Source organism: Zea mays, chromosome 2, assembly GCF_902167145.1.
Source record: "Zea mays cultivar B73 chromosome 2, Zm-B73-REFERENCE-NAM-5.0, whole genome shotgun sequence".
Classification (NCBI taxonomy): domain Eukaryota; kingdom Viridiplantae; phylum Streptophyta; class Magnoliopsida; order Poales; family Poaceae; genus Zea; species Zea mays.
In genome coordinates this window covers 68,906,337-68,927,393 of record NC_050097.1, presented here as the reverse complement: position 1 = coordinate 68,927,393, position 21,057 = coordinate 68,906,337, and the positions used below count along the sequence as shown (strand labels likewise).

The 21,057-nt window shown below is 46.2% G+C and overlaps 1 protein-coding gene across 6 annotated transcripts in view; it reads left to right on the top strand.

Moving 5' to 3' along the window:
* Window positions 1–20,698, top strand: part of LOC100284269 (dihydrolipoyllysine-residue succinyltransferase component of 2-oxoglutarate dehydrogenase complex) — a 41,681-nt gene extending 20,983 nt beyond the window's left edge. Inside the window, exons 1-13 of one of the 6 annotated variants that reach the window (NM_001157164.2) lie at window positions 2,802–3,105; window positions 8,792–8,849; window positions 8,924–8,963; window positions 9,097–9,164; window positions 9,258–9,332; window positions 9,414–9,469; window positions 9,553–9,597; window positions 9,762–10,028; window positions 10,106–10,200; window positions 19,139–19,229; window positions 19,305–19,415; window positions 19,814–20,008; window positions 20,096–20,698. In NM_001157164.2, the coding sequence (NP_001150636.1) occupies window positions 3,058–3,105; window positions 8,792–8,849; window positions 8,924–8,963; window positions 9,097–9,164; window positions 9,258–9,332; window positions 9,414–9,469; window positions 9,553–9,597; window positions 9,762–10,028; window positions 10,106–10,200; window positions 19,139–19,229; window positions 19,305–19,415; window positions 19,814–20,008; window positions 20,096–20,287 (1,341 nt within the window). In that variant the 5' untranslated portion in view covers window positions 2,802–3,057 and the 3' untranslated portion in view covers window positions 20,288–20,698. Of the gene's footprint in view, window positions 1–2,801; window positions 3,437–8,791; window positions 8,850–8,923; window positions 8,964–9,096; window positions 9,165–9,257; window positions 9,333–9,413; window positions 9,470–9,552; window positions 9,598–9,761; window positions 10,029–10,105; window positions 10,201–19,138; window positions 19,230–19,304; window positions 19,416–19,813; window positions 20,009–20,095 lie in introns of those variants that run through there. The other 5 variants (XM_035964823.1, XM_008669852.4, XM_035964822.1 and 2 more) reach the window with 5 other exon arrangements.
* Window positions 20,699–21,057: the final 359 nt, after the last annotated feature.

The following is a 21,057-nucleotide window of genomic DNA, read 5'->3' as shown; positions in this document are numbered from 1 at the left end:
GAAGCGGAAGCGAAGTTGAAGAGCTTCAACTTCGAAGGGTTGATACAAGAACGAGATCAAATGAAAGAGCTTCGATTAGAGACATCAATGAATAAAGTAGATAGGAAAAAAGAATCCAGATGCTTGACTAGCTCGAAGTAAAGGAGAAAAGACAACTTTACCCCTACAAAATTCATAGATCACGTAAATAGGACTTGTAGGCATGTTTGTAATTTCATACAAATCTATACCTCATCTCTATAAATAGAGAAATAGTACCATGGATTACGACACGATGACAAACAGAGTGCACTAGAATTCCTTCTCCTCCGAAGGTGTTTCATTTTACCTTCGTGCTCTCTTTTGTAAAGCCGAAGTATCTTTGTAATCACTCATAAGGAAAGGAGACGTGATTAAGTTAATTATCTAAGTTGTTTTGCTATGTTATTTTCATCATTATTTGCAGTATAATTTCTTTGTACTCAAAATGCTCTAAGATTTCATTCATATTCTACCTTCTCGCTTTAGTCAACCCCTTCAAAAAAGAGAATTTACTAAAGGGAGAAAAAGAGTATACTCATTTGTATTGCCTTGTTCTTGATTTCTCTTGGAAGCCAAAAGCAAGGACCAACACCTATACTAAATACTCATAATTAATATTCAAATATTTGATGTGAACAAACTAAACTTTAGTTAGAGGAATCAAACACCTCCTTATATAAAACAACTTTCTGAGCTTGAAGAGGAATTAAAATTTAAGGACTAGTTTGGCAACAATAGATAAATATCCTTGGAAGGAAAACTCTACCCAATGAACCTCTGAACACAGGTTTCCCAGGGGAAATTTCCACGAGATAGATAAAATCATGTCTGCCATTTGGAAGACGATACAGATAAAATTTTGCCTGTCTACCCAACAAGAGCATGTGAGATTTCCAGGCATATGTTTAGAAAGCTATACACCAATACTCATTCTAGCCGTTGAACACTTCACTCATTCCAGGCGTATGTTCAGAGTGTTCAGAAAGCTAACACCAATACTCATGTATTGTTAAAAATACTCTGAACATACTAGATAAAACATGAGAATTTTCTGAACACTCTGAACATACAAGTATTGTTAACCTGAAAAAATGACAAGCTAACACCAATATGAAGGATTGAACTGATAGCTCAAAACACCAATATTCAAGGATTGACTTTCTAACACCAATATGTCTATTGTTTCAGGTGAACATACAAAACAGATACACCACAATGACAAAACTGATACCAGAGTTGAACATATATTGCATTGACAAAGTAGATATTATAGTTCACCACATTGATAGATACTGCATTGGCAAAACAAATACTGCATTGACAGCAAGCTAACACGAAGGATTGAACTGCAGTACACCACATTGATTCCTATGATTGAACTGATCAATGTGGTGTATGATCAGCAATGTTGCGTGGTCAAATAAAGAAAATGTTAAAAAACAACAGAACTGTAGAAATTAACAAAATGTAAAAAAACAGTGATGCTGATATAATACATAAGTAGTATATTGTCACTGTGTATAATACATAAGTAGTATACTGACTTCAAGTTTTCATAGAATACAACGAATGACTAGTAGCTCCATTTAGCAGAATCCCATTTGAGATCTGATATAATAATAGTCACTGGATGTTTGCAACCAGGTTGAAGGAAAGCAAAGGATGAAGGCAATAGAAAGGGTTGATGTCCCTCAAGAAGCATTCATGGCTGCGCTCAGACTGGAAAATGAGGTGCTGCAACTAACGTTCATGGACTCATAGCAATAATTTCTACTACCTCAATTCGTATGACCAGGTAAGCTAGCTTTGCGATAAGGCAGTAGGCATGCATCTAGCAGACCCAAGACCAAGACGCCATCACCATTCTTTCCCCGTCTCTACCTGACCAGCTCGACAGCTCCCCAACTGCGAAAGAGTCCACAACGACGACCTTTCTTTCCTCGTCTGCCTCCGGATCCTATCTCCCCTGCCTGCTCGGTCGACTCCCTCGTCGCCGAGTCTAGTTCCGAGAAAGAATCAGACAGACAGACTCACGCCCGTGAAGTCGCCGAGAGAGAGAGAGAGAGAGAGAGAGAGAGAGAGAGAGAGAGAGAGAGAGAGAGAGAGCACACAACATGAAAAAAATCAAGATCTACAGAGTTGACATTGTCGAGGGGAAGGGGATGCCTTCGGAGAAGACGGTGGAGCGGCAACATAGTTGCTCGCGGGGATGGCGTCCGGGGAGGCGAGGCTGGGGATGGCGTCGGGGAGGTGCTCCCGAGGCTGGACGTTGGCGTCGCGGAGAGCAGGGGCCTCAGTGTTGGGGAAGATGCTGCCGAGGCCAGGGTTGGCGGCGTCGCGGGATCATCGAAGAGAATCATCTGGCCTCCGGAGGCCAGGGTTGTTCCCAACCAGAAAAAGGCTCCCTGGACGAAAGCCCGTCGGATGATGGACTTCCAAACAAACAGATGAATAAACCCAAGAAAAGTGTTCGTGTGAACTTTCTTCCTAGGAAAAAGGCCAGGAAACCTATGGGTTTTTGGGCTGCAAACTAGCCCTAAGGAGGTGTTTATTAAAGTTTAATAAAAGCCACGTATTTGTCCTGTTGTCCCTCACTTTTAAGATAAAACAACTTTCTGAGCTTCAAGGCAGAGAGACGTCTCTTTCTACTAAAGTATGGTGTTGGGCCAGAACTCACACGGTCAAACAGAGCCGGAGAAAAATCCTGGTATCTAAAAAAGAAAAAAAGAAACTAATAAAGAAAGAAAATAAAGCGTATACCAGGCAACGGCATAGACAGTGATTAGTGAAGGAACGCAGCAAACCGCGGACCGCGGCCGCGCCAGAGTAGTTGGCCCACTGGTGTGTGGGGTCAGGACCAAACCGGAGAACGGGAAGCGACCAGAGGGCGGCCGCGGCACGCGGGTCGTCCCCATTCCAGTCTTTTCAGAACGAGATTGCATCGAGGAAACTACAGAAAAGGGACCAAATCGAATCCGTGGTGCACTGCCCCTCCCCCTCCCTCACAAGCCGCCGCCGCCGTGAGGACTCCGGCGAATGGCGTCCCGCGTCGCCTCGGGCCTCCTCCGCCGCCGCGCCGTCGCCGTAATGCCCCTCTTTTTTTTTCACTCGCCGATGCATCTATGTCTGCGGCTAGCTTTTGTGCTCCCTTGTTTCTTCCGGTAGCCAGCAGATTTATGGTCCGCGAGGTGGCCCAACGCGGTGCCTCTGCCCGATTGGTGTGATCCCCCTCGGATGAATTCCGTCGTGGACAGGGTCTGTGGTTGCGTCTGGAGAATAATCTGCTACTCTAGTGTTGGCTAGGGGCATATGCAAGCAGGACGTGATGATAATCGAAGGCTGTGCGCTGGTGCTTCATGCACGCACTTCGCCTCCTCCGATTTGGAGTATTCCGTGACTTGATGATAATTATTCGGTACGCCTTGCGCGGATTAGGTTGTAGCTCCTCCTTCGTTTTTTATGTCCATTCCACGTAAACCTTCGTTGCAGTTCAATATAGCTTGGCTCTTATTTACTCACCAAGGATTATGAAGTAGGAACTCCAAATTGATGTCAAGTTTGTTATCAGACATTTAAAGGAGTCTAGGGAACTGATTATGATTTGCTTGCTACCTTTTCTGATGTGAAGGCTATTGCAGATTGTTTTGTCATCCAATACTATTCCTTGTTGTTGAACTGTTGAATGTTTTCTATCTACCAATAAAGTTAAGAAACCAATTCAATCATAAGAAACAAGGACTCAAGTGGTTGATGGAGAGGGAGGAGTGGGAATGAGATTGTGCACGCTGTCTGGTTCAGAGGGCGAGAGTCAGACTGAAATAGCAAGGGGAGTGCATTACAAGCCTGTGATGGGAGATGGATTTATATTCTTCTGCTTTGAAAACCATATAGTTTGTAAAATATAAGAAATTGAACTTGAACATGCCATATTGAGTCGTCAACAATTCCAACTGACACAAAATATGGCAGCAATGGTGTCCCTTATTTCGAACAGTGCTTAGTTGTGCCAATAACAGTGTGTATGTTTGGTTTGCTGCCTTAATTTGGCAATCTTTAACACTCCTTTTGTAGTATCAGTTTGGTTCATGCCACTGTTCTGGCATGTCATAGTTTTTCAGCTCTAGACCCCATCTGTCATACAATCAACCTGTAGCCAACCCTTGCCTAAAAGGTGTCTTGCAAATTGTTAACCACACCATAGGAATTTTTTGGCACACGGTGTGGTATGGACTTTGCTACCGTTTGCCACAAAGTTTTGCCAAACTTGCCGAAGGTTAGGGCATTAAGTGCTGAAAATCTTCTCCACACCTTGGCAAGCCTATGAGAATCTTGCCATATTTTTCTTGATTTGTTGGCACATTACCTAGCTTGATAGAAGTGAATCTTGCCACAATGTGGCTGAAACCAAACGGACGCCTATAAACTTGCCTAACCTTAGATGCGATAGACTATGTGAAGCTGGGGCGGCAAACTAATCAGGCCCATAGCATGAATGAGGTCCAAACATGCTCAAATCGCTATTACCGATTTAACAGTTCATTTGATAATAGTGCACTAAGTCTTCTTTGATAATAGTGCATTTAGTTTGGAGAGATAAAACCTATGCTGAGCTTTGCTCTGTGCCTTCGTGAAGAAATCAGCCAACTGAAGCTTTGAAGGCTAGACCTAATCATGGGCTACCCGACCTGACCAACCCGCCCGGCTCGCCCGAAAAAAACTCGACCCGACCCGATCAATCTCTCTCTCTCTTGCCCACAACTCTCCTCTCTCCCCTCCCCCTCCCCTGTAGCTCTCCTTCTGCTGATTGGCCCGGGCCATGCGTTGCGCCCTACGCGCCTCTGTCTCCTCCTTTTGCCATCGTATTACTCTCGCGGGCAAGGCGACAAGACGCCTTGCATGGTCAGGCTCACCTTATCGCTTAAGTGTCGCTTTAGCGATGCCTTAATAACCTTGGTGTTAACCTTAAAGACCCACTTACATGTGATAGGACGAACACGTGGTGGAGAAGGAACAAGTTCGCATGTGCCGGTACGCTCAAGAGTGGCAATCTCCTTAGCCATCACATGCTACCATTCTCGATGAAGGGTAGCATCATGATAAGAGGTCGGCTCAGAAAGAACGATAACAACAAAACTTGACAGAGTACCGGTCATGTGGTTGACGAAATCGGTGACTTCGTCTAAGAATCTACCACGATGAAGAATTAGAAAAAGAAGCTGGCTCAACAGGAGATGTTTGATCAGATGAAGGTGAACTATCAAATGAATATGACTCATCATAGGAAGATGGCACAACAGAAGACGACAACTCATCAGAGGAAGATGGTGTACATCAACGACCCGATAGGTCAACAACATGTAGACGAATTCCCTCATTATGGACACTAGCAAGAATATCCATCATAGAGACGTAGGGATGTCAAATGAGCAGTTGAGCACGTAGGGCTCAAACTCGTCATGAAGCTAGATCAAGAAGTCATAGGTACGTCGAAGCTCAATTGCAGCCTTTTGACCCTAGCAAGATTGACAAGTATCTGATGATAGCCGAGGACCAAGTATCAACTAACACCAATGCTAAATAGCATACATTTGATTGAAGAACTCATTCACTATATAATCTCCCTATCGTAAGAGTTGCTCTTGACAAATAGCAACAACATAGGTAGACTGACTAGTAGGTTCATAACGATCATGCAAAAAAGCCTACATTTGATGTGCAAACTCTAACTCAACAATACCAACAATAGGATAATCCTCCATGTTAGAGGCAAGAATAGCACTAACATGAGCATCCTAATCCAACCAAGTCCTGTAAGCACTAAACTAAGTCATAAGGGGACATCTAACCATCATAGTCTTCAAGCAATTCCTAGCCTTCTCTGGCGATGTAGGAGCAGAAGGACAAGTAGGACACGACATCATCAGTGAGGAACTCCCAAATGTGCAAATCATGCATGTGCAAACACATGCATGGAACCCAATCACGGTGATTGATGCCATCATAGTTTTTAAGGCGGTAAGGCATCCCCCTTTTTACCTTTTAAGCGGTAAAGCGTAAGACAAGGCAACACCTTAAATATATTTAAAAATAGGAAAAATATTGATATTTGAGAAAGTGTTTAGGACAAAAATATCAATTAATAAGAGAAGAGGATAAAAAAAGAGAAAAAAGAAGGTTATTAGCCCAGCTAGCCCGCTAAAATTAGATTAAGCAATTACAGGCAGCTCCTCTCCATGCCACCCTTTCTTTCAGTCGCCAACCTCTATCCTAGCTTATCCCTCCTAGCTCACTCCCTCTCCCAGTCGCCTCCATCCCGTGCGATCGTTGTCGCACCACCTCTCTTTGCAGCATTCGCCGTGTCGCCTCTGCACTCGCCACCGCCACATCCACGAGCTTGCTCGCCATCGCTTCTGTAGCAGCTATTACACCGCTGTGCTGCCTCTGCACTCGCCACCGTCGCATTCACAAGCTCGCTCATGGTAGCCTGTTTCCCACCCGCCTTAGTTGTCGGGGCAAGGCAAGGGCAACACATTACCGGGCTGGACCGCCTTACCGCCTAGGCGACGCCTTAAAAACTATGGATGCCATTAAAGAGTACCAGACACCATAGAGCTGGAAAAACACTAGACGGACAGGTCAAAGACGGGGGCTATAAGACCGTCTTTAGCAGTACCTATATGGTCACCCAAAACACTGTTTGCACTATAGATTACACTGTTTGCAGAGTGGAGTTTGAATATGGGGATGTGGATGAGTAAGCTGTTGGAGATAGCCTAACAACAGTCAGCAGCGAGAGTGCATAGTGGACCAGCGACATGCAACAACAAGAGCGCAAAACAACATATGGTTTTTTTATCGAAACCTAACAAAAACTGTTAGAACTAGATCAACAAACTCGGATCCAACCAAAACCGGATCTGGAAGGGGGCTGCAGGCGCAAGCGAACACATCAACACACGGACCGTAGGTGTGAGTGGAATGTGGCCTCGCGTGGGTGTAGAGCGTCGGGCGTCCTTGCGTGAGACCGTAAGACATGCAAATGTGACACGTGAAAAAATCGTAGAGAAGGAAAGAACCCTAACCCTAAAAATTGGCTATGTATACCATGTTATAAATTGCACTATATTCAATGCGATATATTCGACGTGAGGACACTAGGCCTTAATATATACACGGATACAAGATAGAGATCATGTAGAACAAGGACTGTTTATATGATCAATGTTATTAAAACGACGTTAAAACATCGTTTAAACTATAAAACACTATTAGAGAGGTGAAACACCGTACATAGTTTTTAAGGCGATAAGGAGAGATGAGGCGAGCCACCATCGCCTTACCACCTAGGTGAGCTAAGGCGGGCTAAGGCGAGCTCTTAGGCAAGGCGAGCCACCCTCGCCTTACCGCTTAGGTGACTCTTAAGCGTCGCCTTACGGATGCCTTAAAAATTATGACGATGTAATGTTATACTATATGGTGTAAAAGGTCGTTTTCTAACGTTTAAACGCCACATTTTAAGCATTTTAGCCCTTGTGTCCACATGTGCAATTTGGCTTAGCCTAGTTCAGCCTTATCAGACATTCAACCTAGGTTGCAGTCCATCTCTTTCTTTGCTCAAGTCGTCAGGTGCTCCTCTCGTGCAGCTGTGGGCACTCCAGGCCGGCCGCCGCCACTCAATCCAGTCGCCTCCTGTTCGCCTGCTCGCGGTCGTCTGCCACTCCAGTCCTGCGTTGTCCGCCCGATCGTCGGCCTACGCCGTTCGCCCGTCCGCCGGCCGCAACTCTTGAGGTCTCGCCTGACCTGACGCTGCATGCCTGTGCTCGTCTGCCGGCCTGCGTTGTCTGCCCGTTCGCCGGTCGCCACTCTCGCTTGGCATGACGCTGCGTGCCTGCGCTGCCCGCCTGTCTGCCGGCTGCCACTCTCGCCCGACTGACGCTGCGTGCCTGCACTGTCTGCTCCGATCCACGCCGCCGTCGCCGATGTCGTATGTTGTTCCTCTGGCCCATTGTTCCTCTGCCGACGCCGTCCGATCCTCTGTCCACGCCGGCTCCCGTCTGCTACTCTGCTCTACATTTGGCCATCTGCCTCTTGTCCCGACTGCTCTCATCCTGGACAGTGGACAACAACACCACACAATCCTCTGCATTGGACTGGTAATCTGGTATGTGCTTGATCATATGCTCTGCAATCCTCTGCATTGGACAGTGGATAGCACAATCATGTGTGCTTGCGGTTGTGGACATTGCATTCCACTTTAGTTGCTTTTGTGCTATGTTTGTGATTGTGGACCACTAGACATCTTATTCCACTTTGTTTGTGGTTGTCGACTTGCTATTAGTTGAACTTGTGTTATTGTGGTAATGTGGTTGTGGACATGTTATTTTGCACAATATTATTATATGAACTTATGTTGGTTGTTTGGTATTTGACTTTATGTTATTGTCTGAAATTATGATATATTGAAATTTTCCTATGTTGTTTAAAACTATGTTTAAACTTCATTCAAAACGTTTAAAAGTCAAAACTCCACCCATGAGCGTTTCAACGTTTTGTCGTTTTAATAACCTTGTATATGAGACCGAGTACAACAAGGACACATGTATAGACATCTAACAAAGACTATATATGGTACCAAATACAACAAGGACACATTTATAGACATCTAATAAGTAGCAATGCTGATACACAAATGATACACAGAGTATAAGGTTCTATAGTTTCGGTACTCCACTTCAATTTTTTCTTCCTCACCGTTTTGATTTTCTTGCAGACTCTAGGGCTACTAAGGAGTCATACACATGTCAGAAACTACAGCAGTCAACTTTCAGGTTAATACTTTAACTAGCCCTATTTTTAGTATTTGGTCTCAAATATTGACTATAATACATGCTTTCTTCTCCAGCTTTGATTCCAGCTACTTCTCAATGCTCAAATCTGACAAGGTAATTATCAGATAGCATGCTCTAGTTGATGAATACGGATGCCATTATTAACCTAATGCCTAATATTTTTTATGTCTCTTTCCCTTTTTATACATGTATGTATGCATTACATTATTTCAATTCAATTTTGTAGAAGACGCTATTACTTACCTAATCCATCTCTGTACCAAGTTTGGAGTAGGTCATTTGCCTCAGACAGCGGTAAGCCACAGTAGTCTTTTGGGACAGGTAGCGTTTAACAAACATGTAACATGGTCCTTGTTATGCATTTATCAAGTTCTGTTTTTTATATAGGAGACAAGTTCGAGGCTGTTGTGCCCTTCATGGGTGAATCTGTAACTGATGGAACTCTTGCTAACTTCTTAAAGAGTATGCTCTCTCTCTCCCTCTCCCTCTCCCTCTCTCTCTCTCTCTCCCCTCCCTGTGATAACATTTTCTTTTTTTATACAGAGCCTGGAGACAGAGTCGAGGCCGATGAACCCATAGCGCAGATTGAAACTGATAAGGTGTTGGTGGCTTCTGTTTGAACATCAGTGGAACTTTATATTTGCTAGTGGCCATAAGCACATGACTTTTCCTTTTGTTCCAGGTCACTATAGATGTCGCAAGTCCTGAAGCTGGTGTTATTGAAAAGGTGAATTGTTTTGGTTCTTTCTAGCTTCCAGCCTGCTTTCATGGCGATACTTTACCTTTCATGTGCAGAAGTCAATAATAGACACTCAAATACCATATCTGTTCGTAACAAGATCAGCAGCTGTTCACATACAAAGTGTTGCTTTTTCTGACTGTTGTTTACAGCTCATTGCTAGTGAAGGCGACACAGTTACTCCAGGCACTAAAGTTGCAATCATATCCAAGTCTGCTCAACCTGCTGAAACACATGTTGCTCCATCTGAGGAAGCAACTTCAAAAGGGTCTTCTCCGCCGAAAGTTGAAGAGAAATCAAGGGTAGAGGAAAAAGCCCCGAAAGTAGAACCTCCCAAGATGCAAGCACCGAAGCCAACTGCACCATTAAAAACGTCCCCTTCAGAACCACAACTCCCTCCAAAAGAACGGGAGCGGCGGGTAAGGCGGATAATATCCCATTGGAGAGTTCAGATGTTGTATGAGGGACATGCACATATTTTACCATGATATTGCAGGTGCCGATGCCAAGGCTCAGGAAGCGTATTGCAAACCGTCTTAAGGATTCTCAGAACACCTTTGCAATGCTATCTACATTTAATGAAGTTGACATGTAAGTGTTCTCAACTATTCCTTCCAGTAGATTGCTACAGTACATGTCTGATCATTTTATATTTGTGCTCTTGTCATCGTTGCAACTGTATAAAATGGTGGAACCTATTTCTTACCAAGTTAACATATTTTGAGCAGTTTAAAGATGCGACCTGTATTCAGGCAATAAAGAATGTAATCTGCCAAGCTACATGGCAATATATTCATCGCTTATCTAGTTATCTCTACCTATCACCTTGACAGTTAACATGCATGTACTAACTCACATTAGATGATAATATATATGTTTTCTTGAATACGCATGAGAGCTGCATATTAATATATTAAGCAGAAGAAAGAAGGTCCAAAGAGGACCAAGTACATCATAGCCTCCTGTTGTGGGCCACTTTGTGGGCCGGCACTATGCCAAGCGCCACAAAGGCCAAGTCCGGGTATAGTGCTGTTAGGTGGTTAGCTAGTTGCAAATAAAAAGGAGTCGGTTTATCCCCTCCTCTTTTAGTGCAGAGAATATTTCTCCAGTTGTTAGTAGTGCTATGAATAAGGTGGCACCTGTTCTATAAAGGGCCACTGTAGTTTGTATTAGGGTTTTATCAAAGAAGTTTTACCTAGCTAGGTGGAGTTCCTTCGGTCGTCCTGGCGCCCCCTGCGATTGGAGACGACACCAGCTTCACTTCTAGCCGATCCCCTTACCCAATGAGATCCCTTCCACAATCCCACGCCTTGCTGCGATCTCCTTGCGCAGTCCAAGGCATCCACGCCATATCAATTTGGTATCAGATTCCTCTGACGCATCGACCACCATGTTCGACGTCAAGCTGGATCAAATCTTGGCGTAGCTCACCACCATCAACTCGCGCCTCGACCTGCATCGACAGCGCATCACTCTCCTGGAGAAGAGCTCGACGGACCAGCACCCGCCGGAAACTTCCGACGCAGGCCAACGCACAACCGTGACTGGTGGGGGCTTGGTTAGCACGGGCTTCGCTCCCCGTGACCGCGTCGACGACAGAGGCTATCGAAGACCCAATGCCCCCTTTCCACACTACGATGGCGAGTCCGACCCCCTGCCATGGATCAATAAATGTGAGACATATTTCAGGGGCATGAGGACTCCGGTCGGCAAGGTGTGGCAGGCATCCCTACATTTGGATGGTGTGGCGGCGGAATGGTTCTACGCTCTGGAGTGGGACACAAGTGACGTGCTCACCTGGTCCCGCTTCGTTGAGTTCACCCATATGCGTTTTGGACCACCTCTACGGTTCAACGGTATGGCTGACCTCAATGAGCTACGATGTACCGGCACCGTCGAAGAATAACCAACGTCAGTTCTTGTCCATCCTATGCCGCTGTGAAGATATGACACATCTCCAACAAGCTCAGATGTTTGCAATAGGCTTGGGTGAACCGCTCCGGACTGATGTTGAATTGGTGGCTCCAACAACCTTGCAACGCGCCATGCACCTGGCCTATGAACGTCACATGGATCTGTCCCTGACCCCATCCAGGACAACATCAACTACATCGCGACCAGCAGCGCCCTCAATATCATCAAAGCCGACATCCTCGGCTACCAGCATACCACGTTCGCGCCGGCTTTCCCCGGAGGAGCTTGCCGCCAAACGGGCCAGCGGTGAATGCTACCACTGCTTCGAAAAATATACAACCGATCACAAGTGCGCTGCACACGAAGTTTTTCTGTTGGAATTGGATGAAGAAGACACTGGAGCTACTGATGCACTCGCTGAAGAATTAGGCATATCACTTCATGCTCTTACTGGAATTGACATCGTCGACACACTAAGGGCCTGTTTGGTTTGTGGCTAAATGTGCCACACTTTGCCTAAGGTTAGTCGTACAAATTGAATAACTAACCTTAGGCAGAAAAGTTAGGCAAAGTGTGGCAACTGAGGTAGTGAACCAAACAGGCCCTAAAACTCTGGGTCTATCAATGGCATGCCCCTAATTGTTCTTGTAGACTTTGGCTCCACCCATACATTCATCCGTGAGGCTATTGTTTCCAAATTGGGGCTACACGTAACTCCAACAGCAGGCCTGCGTGTCAAGGTTGCAAATGGTGAGAAGGTGCTGAGTGGTGGTGTCTGCTCCTAGACCTCACTACTGTCGGCGAGGAGGCATTCACCACTACTTGTTACACCCTTCCCTTGGATGGCTTTGATGTGGTCCTCGACGTGGAAGGACTGCGTTCTTTGGGACTCTTCATCTGCAACTATGAGAAGTTGATGATGACATTCTGGCGCAACGACCACATGATGTGCTGGATTGGTATTGGTGGCTTGCCACCTCGCTGTACTGCTCTGGACATGGCGCACCAGCTGCTGGACACCTTGCTGGTGTCATTTGAAGACCTCTTCGTCGAGCCACAGGGTCTCCCTCCACCACGCCGCCATGATCATCGCATCAGTCTTCTGTCGGGAACTGCTCCAGTGGCGGTGTGGCCATACCGCTACCCTCAGTTGCTCAAAGATGAGATTGAGCGATAGTGCGAAGAGATGTTGTCCCAAGGCATCATCTGCGAGTGCACATCGGCGTTCTCATCACCGGTGCTGCTTGTGAAGAAGGCGGACAAAACATGGCGCTTCTGCATCAACTACCGCGAGCTGAACGCGAAGACGGTCAAGGACAAATTCCCTATTCCAGTGGTGGATGAGCTCCTGGATGAACTTCGGGGCGCTTGGTTCTTCACCAAGCTTGACTTGCGTAGCGGCTACCATCAGGTTTGCATGCACCCGGACTACATCGACAAGACGGCCTTCTACACGCACCAGGGCCACTATGAGTTCTTAGTCATGCCGTTCGGCTTGACTAATGCGCCATCCACATTGTAGGAGCTTAGGAATGATGTCCTCAAGCCTTTCATCCGTAAGTTTGTACTGGTATTCTTCGATGACATCTTGGGCCGAGCATCTTCAACACATGAAGCAGGTGTTCCAGCTATTACGGGACCATAAGCTGGCCCTCAAGCGCACCAAATGCTCCTTTGGCGAGCCATAGGTCGCTTACCTAGGCCACATCATTTCTGAGAAGGGAGTTGCCATGGACCCTACCAAGATTGAAGCTGTTGAGTCATGACCACCACCGCGCAGCATTCGAGCGCTCCGGGGTTTTCTAGGACTCATAGGGTACTATTGGAAATTCATCACTGGTTATGGCACTGTGGCAACCCCCCTTACAGCACTGTTGAAACGAGAGGCATTCAGATGTACAGTCGATGCAGAGGAAGCTTTAATCTGCTCAAACAGGCCTTAATGTCTGCACCATTACTACAGATGCTCGACTTTGACCGCCGCTTCGTCATTGATTGTGATGCATCAGGGTCAGGATTTGGTGCTGTGTTACACCAGGGAGATGGTGCTATTGCATTCTTCAGCCGGGCAGTAGCACCTCAACATCAGAAGCTGCCTGCATATGAACGGGAGTTGATTGGTTTAGTGAAACAGTCCATCACTGGAGGCCTTATATCTGGGGACGCCAATTTGTGGTACGCACCGGTCACTATAGTCTCAAATTTCTGTTAGATCAGCGGCTGACCACAATTCCCCAACATACATGGGTGAGCAAGCTATTCGGGTATGATCTTGTGGTGGAATACAAGCCTGGCAAACTCAACGGCACAGCTGATGCACTCTCACGCCGTGCCGAGCCAAGCATGGCGCTCAGCACCATGTCAACACCCTCCTTTGAACTGTTTGACAACCTGTTAGCCGAGGCTGCAATCGATCCACAAGTCAATACTGTGCGCCAACAGATTGCAACGGAACTGTTCAACCAGGATGGACAGAGGTGTGGATGGTTTGCTCCTTTTCAACGGTAAGGTTTATGTGCCAGATGCCTCTGCTTTTTGGCCAGTGCTGCTATCCAATGCCCATGACACGAGCCATGAATGTATTCAAAGGACAGTTCACATGTTCCTGTCTTCCTTCTATAATCCACATGCATTACAACGAGTTAAGGAGTTTGTCAAGGGCTGTTCAGTCTGCCAGCGAAATAAAACTGATCACCTTCATCCAGGTGGTCTCCTGCAGCCTCTATCAGTTCCTTCAGAAGCGTGGAGTGATATTTCTATGGATTTCATTGAAGCGTTTCCAAAGGTGGGCAGCAAGTCGGTAATCCTCGCAGTTGTTGATCGTTTCTCCAAGTTCGCACACTTTATTGCTCTTGGACACCCTTACACAGCAGCATCAGTAGCAAAGGCCTTCTTTGATCACGTTGTCCGTCTCCATGACATGCCCTGCTCCATTGTCAGTGACTGAGACACTGTATTTACTAGCACATTTTGGTCAGAGTTGTTCAAACTTGCACAAGTCAAGCTGCACATGAGTTCAGCATTCCACCCACAATCTGATGGACAGTCCGAAGTAGTCAAACGAGTTATCACCATGTATCTTCGGTGCCTGACAGGAGATAGACCAAGAGAGTGGCTAAAATGGCTTCTATGGAGCATGGACCAAATTCTGCTACAACTCTTCCTTTCAGACTGCTCTCAAATGCTCTCCACTCAGGGTTGTGTATGGTCGAGAACCACCTGCTCTTCTGCCCTACCAACCAAGAACATCACTGGTGGCTGCTGTTGACAGGCAACTTCAAGATCACGACAAATTCTTGGCTAATATTCGTGATCGGTTGATCCAGTCCCAGGTTACAATGAAGAGTTACCATGACAAGCAGCGACGCGAAGTGGAGTTTTAGCTGGGCGATTGGGTATGGCTGCGCTTACAGCAGTGTACAACAGTTGGAGAGACCTCTGCTGCACCTCAAAAGCTCGGGCCAAAGTTTTTTGGGCCGTATCAGGTGCTGTCAAGGGTGGGCAATGTTTTCTACAAGCTGCAGCTTCCTCCCCGGGCTAGAATCCATGATGTGTTCCATGTTTCTCTCCTCAAAAAGCTCGAAGGGGAGGCGCCAACCCAAGTTATTCCATTACCCGAGCTACTCAATGGCAGAGTCATTCCGACACCAGAAAAAGTTCTCCGTGCAAGGCTGAATCATGGAGTATGGGAAGTGTTGGTCAAGTGGACAGGCCAATCAACAACTGATACTTCTTGGGAACAGATGGATGACTTCAAGCGTCGTTACCCGGCCATGTCGCTTGAGGACGAGCTCTTTATCGGCGAGGGGAAATGTTGTGGACCACTTTGTGGGCCGGCGCTATGCCAGGCGCCACAAAGGCTAAAGTCCGGGTATGGTGCTGTTATGTGGTTAGCTAGTTGCAAATAAAAAGGAGCTGGTTTATCCCCTCTTTTAGTGCAGAGAATATCTCTCCAGTTGTTAGTAGTGCTATGAATAAGGTGGCACCTGTTCTATAAAGGGCCACCGTTGTTTGTATTAGGGTTTTATCAAAGAAGTTTTACCTGGTTAGGTGGAGCTGCTTTGGTCGTCCTGGCGCCCTCTGCACTCGGAGACGACATCAGCTTCACTTCTAGCCGATCCCTACCCACTGAGATCCCTTCCACAATCACACGCCTTGCTGCGATCTCCCCTGCGCAGTCCAAGGCGTCCACGCCATATCACCTCCTCACGGTGGCCAAAAAATAGCATACATGAACACCTCCATAATAAACAGACAAGACCAGTCAACCCAGCCCTACACTATATTGTTGATAACCCCCAGGCTGGACACAGCGGAAGGCTTTGGCGCCAGCTATAGCCTAAAGCCCTACCTCCTCCCTAGCAGCCTGAAGAGCCACCATAAGGTTGGGAATGCAGCCCTAAAAAATGCATCTATTTCTATGCTTCCAGATGATCCAGGCACCCAAAATCACGATGGAGTTAAAGAATTTTTTAGCCTGCCCTGCCACTGCTAAACTGCTTCTCCTCCACCAAGTTTGAAAGGAAAGAACACCTTGCTGCGGACTAAGGTTTTGCAACCCACTCAACTTAAGGAGCTCGAACCAGAACTGCTTGGCAAAGGCACAATCAACAAGCAGATGGTTGATAGTTTCCGGTGCCTGGTCATACAACAGGCACAATTCAGGATGGGCAAGACCACATTTCGTGAGTTTGTCCGCAGTCCAACATCTGTCATGATGAACCAGCCAAATAAAAAACTTGCACTTCCCAGGTGCCCAACTTGTCCATACTCGATCTGCTGGCTCAAAGCAAATAGCACCTTGAAACATGGCTCTGTATGCAGATTTGGCCGAATATACACCAGAAGCACTTAGCTTCCATATATGCTGATCCTGAACCCCTTGTTGAAGGACTTTCCCATCCAAGATCTCGCACAACTCAACAGTTCAGCAATAGTTCTCACCGAAATGGGACCCCTCAAATCAAACAGCCACTGGAAATTCAGCAAAGCATCTTTAACCGATCTATTGACCGCCCTGCGCTTCTATACTAACTTCAACACAGCAGGTGCAACATCCCCAATGCATCTGCCATCTAACCATCGATCTTTCCAGAATAGGGTGTTAGCTCCATCACCCACAGTTGAAACCACTGCCATATCAAATAGGCTCTGAACAACTCTACCTACCTGGACAGGAAAAATAGCCCAAGGCTTTTCCTGGCCAGTCTTCTGCAACCATGGCCAGCGAGGAGCACGCAAAGCCCAACCAAGAGTCCATAGATCACTGATGCCAAGGCCCCCTAATTCTTTAGGCCTAGTAACCTCAGGCCAAGCTGCAGAAGACCCTAAACCCCTAAGAGACATTGCCCTCCTTTTGCCTCCTTCCTTTCCAAAGGAAGCCCTTCCTCAATTTATCAATTGCTTTAACAGCCCAAACAGGGAGGTCCAAAGCCATAGCAGCGTATATCATTTTTGCAGTTAACACCGCCTGGACATGAATGGCTCTACCAGCCTTGGACATGAGTTGAGCTTTCCAACCAGGCAACAGGATAGCCACACGGTCCACCAAGGACTGAATTTGATCCCTCGGAAGCTTCTTAATAGAGAGGTAATCCAAAATATTTGCACGGGAAATCAGAAATTGGACAAGGGATCGAATCCCCCACGTAGCTCATCTCATCCGCCTCGCAACAAATGGGGTAAATACAACTCTTCTGTACATTTAGTCTTTAAACCTGAAGCATCACCAAACTGTTGGAATAAGTCTTGTGGTATGTGGGAAGGACAGCAACAGTCCTTGTTGGTTTTTGACTGCAAGGACAGCGTGGGACAGCAGCAACATCTCAGTCTTTTGACTGCAAGGACAGCGTGGGATAGTAGCAGCAACATCTCTGTCTTTTGACGGCAAGGACAACGTGTTGCAGTGACAGCAGCTTGGTGCAGTCTTTCTTTTGACTAGAGTACAACAACACCTCTGGTTAGTGCAGTTAGTAGTAGGACATCATATTCCATATGCCCGACAGCCCCCCACCCCCGGGGCTATAAGTATGTATCCCAACCCTTTGAAGGGTATGACATTGTGTAGTGTTTGAGAAAATAAACGAAAAATTTCCCCAACTTGTACTGTCATCCTCTCTATAAGAGTAAGAGTCCCGTTGCTTACAATTGACAGAATCAACTAGAACGTGAACAACATCCTGACGAGCTGCACCATTAAGCCCCCTAACATTCCAAATCAATATCTTGTCAGGATCCATAAGCAAGAAAGGTCCCGGGCCTGGTGCAGCGGTAGAACCTACCATCTGTAACTGGAAGGTCCCGGGTTCGAGCTCCAACCTCTGCATATTATGTGGGTAAGGCTTGACGCTTAAAGATACTTCCCTAGACCCTACACAGTTCGGGAAGCCCACGACACTGGGTACACCCTTTTTTATCCATAAGCAAGAAAGGAAGAGGATGACCACACAAGAACCAAAGCAGGTTAAGCCAAGGGGGCCAAGGTGGCACCACAGAACTCCTCTGGCACGGACCAGCCAAAGAGAGCTGCCAAGGCCTTGATATGAACTTCGGACAATTGCTTGCTGAACACTTTCGCATACTCATCTCGGGCCTTGACGCTAATAAATTCATCATCCTCAGAACTGATGATCCCCAATTCTTCCAGAATATTTGTCTTGCCCCCCTTTGCCGGCATGGGTGCAGGAAGCTTTTCCACCCGAACACCAGCGATCCTCCTGCTCCGCCTTGGTCTGGCGCCCGGTAGAGCAGCCAGAGACCGCGAAGATCGTCTGCCCGGTACACACAGCGCACCGCAGGCACCCCTGGCGCCAATTTATTCCAAAGACATTTCTGCTTTGGGCATGGAGGATTTGCTGTCGGCATTTAGGATTGAAGATCCGGTGGTGGAGCACGAGGCGTCCATAAGTAATGACAATGATATTGATGAGGCATCCGTGGCTACAAAATCTGGTTGTTCAAATCAGTGGATTGGAACTACAGTGGAAGATGCTGGGCCCAGGCTGCCTGCCCAGCCGGCCTCCGACTCATGTGTGGCCATATCTTCTCCTTCCCAATGCCCTTCTAAAGGGCCTCCTTCCCCCCATTTACAGTCCAACTTCCAAGCGGTGGATGGAAAGGCTGATCTGGTGGCAGGGCTGGTAAGAGTTTCTGTGCTCGGTCCAGTGAGGAGGCTTCTCGACGCCCTGGTGCCTCTGTTTTTCTGAGGAAGGGGGCTCGTCCTCTAATCACTTATTTTCGCCGCAGAAGGAAGGAGACAGTGGTTCAGCAGCAACCCCTTTTGGTGCAGTCTTCACAGGCTGTCACCCCCACACTGCCTCTGCCTCCCGGTGCAGCTAACTTCATCAACAGAGTATCCAAACCTGCATGATAATATATATGATTATTGTCTATATTGATGAATGTTTATAGAGCTTAGCTTTTCTTATTCAGTAGCACTGACAATAATCAAGTCATTTTATTGTGCAAATATCTGGTATGTCATTGTGCAGCTTTACTTATTTTTGTTCTTTTATATGTAAACTTCAATAATGATCATTTGGCATACCATTATGATCCTTTGAAGGCTGTATTAATTTTTTTACTCTATCTCTGTATCTTACGATTTATGATATAGGACCAATTTGATGAAGCTTCGTTCTGATTATAAAGATGAATTTGTCACAAAGCATGGTGTCAAATTGGGTCTTATGTCTTGCTTTGTCAAGGTACTTAGTCTTATGTGTTGCAAAGCTTTTGAACCATACATTTATATGGCTGGCTAATTTTATTTATTTTGTCAGGCTGCTGTTTCTGCACTTCAAAACCAGCCAATTGTTAATGCTGTCATTGATGGCGATGACATCATATACAGAGACTACGTAGACGTCAGTGTTGCTGTTGGCACTTCCAAGGTGCCATATTGCTTACTCCCTGACCCAAAAAGAATGCAACCATGGGTTGCGTTGCGTGCCCGTTAAACTAGTTCACATTTGATCAAGTTTCTAGTGTAGTATTCACGTTCAAGGCTCCAAATCAATTTATTATGAAAATAAATTTCGTAGCTAACTAATTGTATTTATTTGATGTTTTTATCTATAGTTGGTTGCACTGAAGATGTTAAAACATGATATTGTACTAGAATTGCATTCTTTTTAGGATAGAGTACTTGCTACTCTGGTGATTGCTGTCTCATCTTTTTTTCTCACCCTCTATCCTAAAGCTATTGTACCTAGAAAAGCCAAAACACAAAACAGCCTATAGTTTGGGATGGTGTATTTACTATGTATATCACTGACTGAAACTTCTCCAGGGCCTTGTGGTGCCTGTTATCCGAGATGCTGATACCATGAACTTTGCTGACATTGAGAAAGGGATAAACAACCTTGCAAAGAAGGCAAATGAGGGGGCGCTCTCGATTGATGACATGGCAGGAGGAACATTCACTATCTCCAATGGTGGTGTCTATGGAAGCCTCCTCAGCACACCTATCATCAACCCCCCACAGGTAGCTACTAAACATTTATCAGTTGCAACACATTTGTAGCATGCAGATGTTTATATTGATCTGAAACATGATCTATGTGAAATGCAGTCGTCAATTCTGGGGATGCATTCCATTGTGCAACGCCCTGTGGTTGTGAATGGTGACATTCTCGCAAGGCCAATGATGTTCCTTGCGCTGACATATGACCACAGGCTGATCGATGGCAGAGAGGCTGTATTCTTCCTCCGTCGCATCAAGGATGTCGTTGAGGACCCCAGGAGGTTGCTGCTTGACATATAAAGTTACTTACCAGTGCTTTCCCGCCGACTGTTTTGTGCTTTCTGGAAATAATACCATGCAAATTTTTGACTGATGAAAAAGAATTGCTTCCTCGGAAAGACGAATTCTGAGCTGAGGATACAGTGAGGTTTTTCTCTATAATCGTAGAAGAGAGCAGCAAACTCAACTCAATGTGAGGTCATGTTTCATTTTCGGGTATAAGATGCTCCATTTCGGGATGCAGTTCCCAGTAATTTTATTTGCCATGCAAGAGCAATAGAAGCTGCTGCATTTTTGTTTGTTGGTTCACAATTTCGCCTCCAGCTGGCCAGTCTGCGACTCAAAAGAGTTGGGCTGCATTACATCTCTACTATTATAAAGCATAAGTTTTCATGGTTCAACAGTTCCACGGTCACAATTTTATAAAAACAGTCTTCAAATTTGCTTAAATAAACCCGCAATAATCCGTTGTCTGCCCCTTCTTTCGCTCCCTGTGCGGTCGCCGAACCGCATTCGTCACCGTTTCCTTCGTTGGATAAGCTTTATCGCCATTGCAACGGTACATCCTATGACCCCTCCCTTTGCTCCCCGCGTGACTGCTGAACTGCATTTGTCGCTGTTTTCTTCGTCGTGGGCACGATTTGAACCAAACAACCGATCTGTATCGCCATTGCATATGTACATCCTATGATTTCGCTCTGTTATGCCCATGGCCGCCGATGAGTTCGCCGGGACGTGAGCGCTCGTGATCGCCGTCGCCGTGAGGGACAACGTCAAGGTATGTGTTCTGT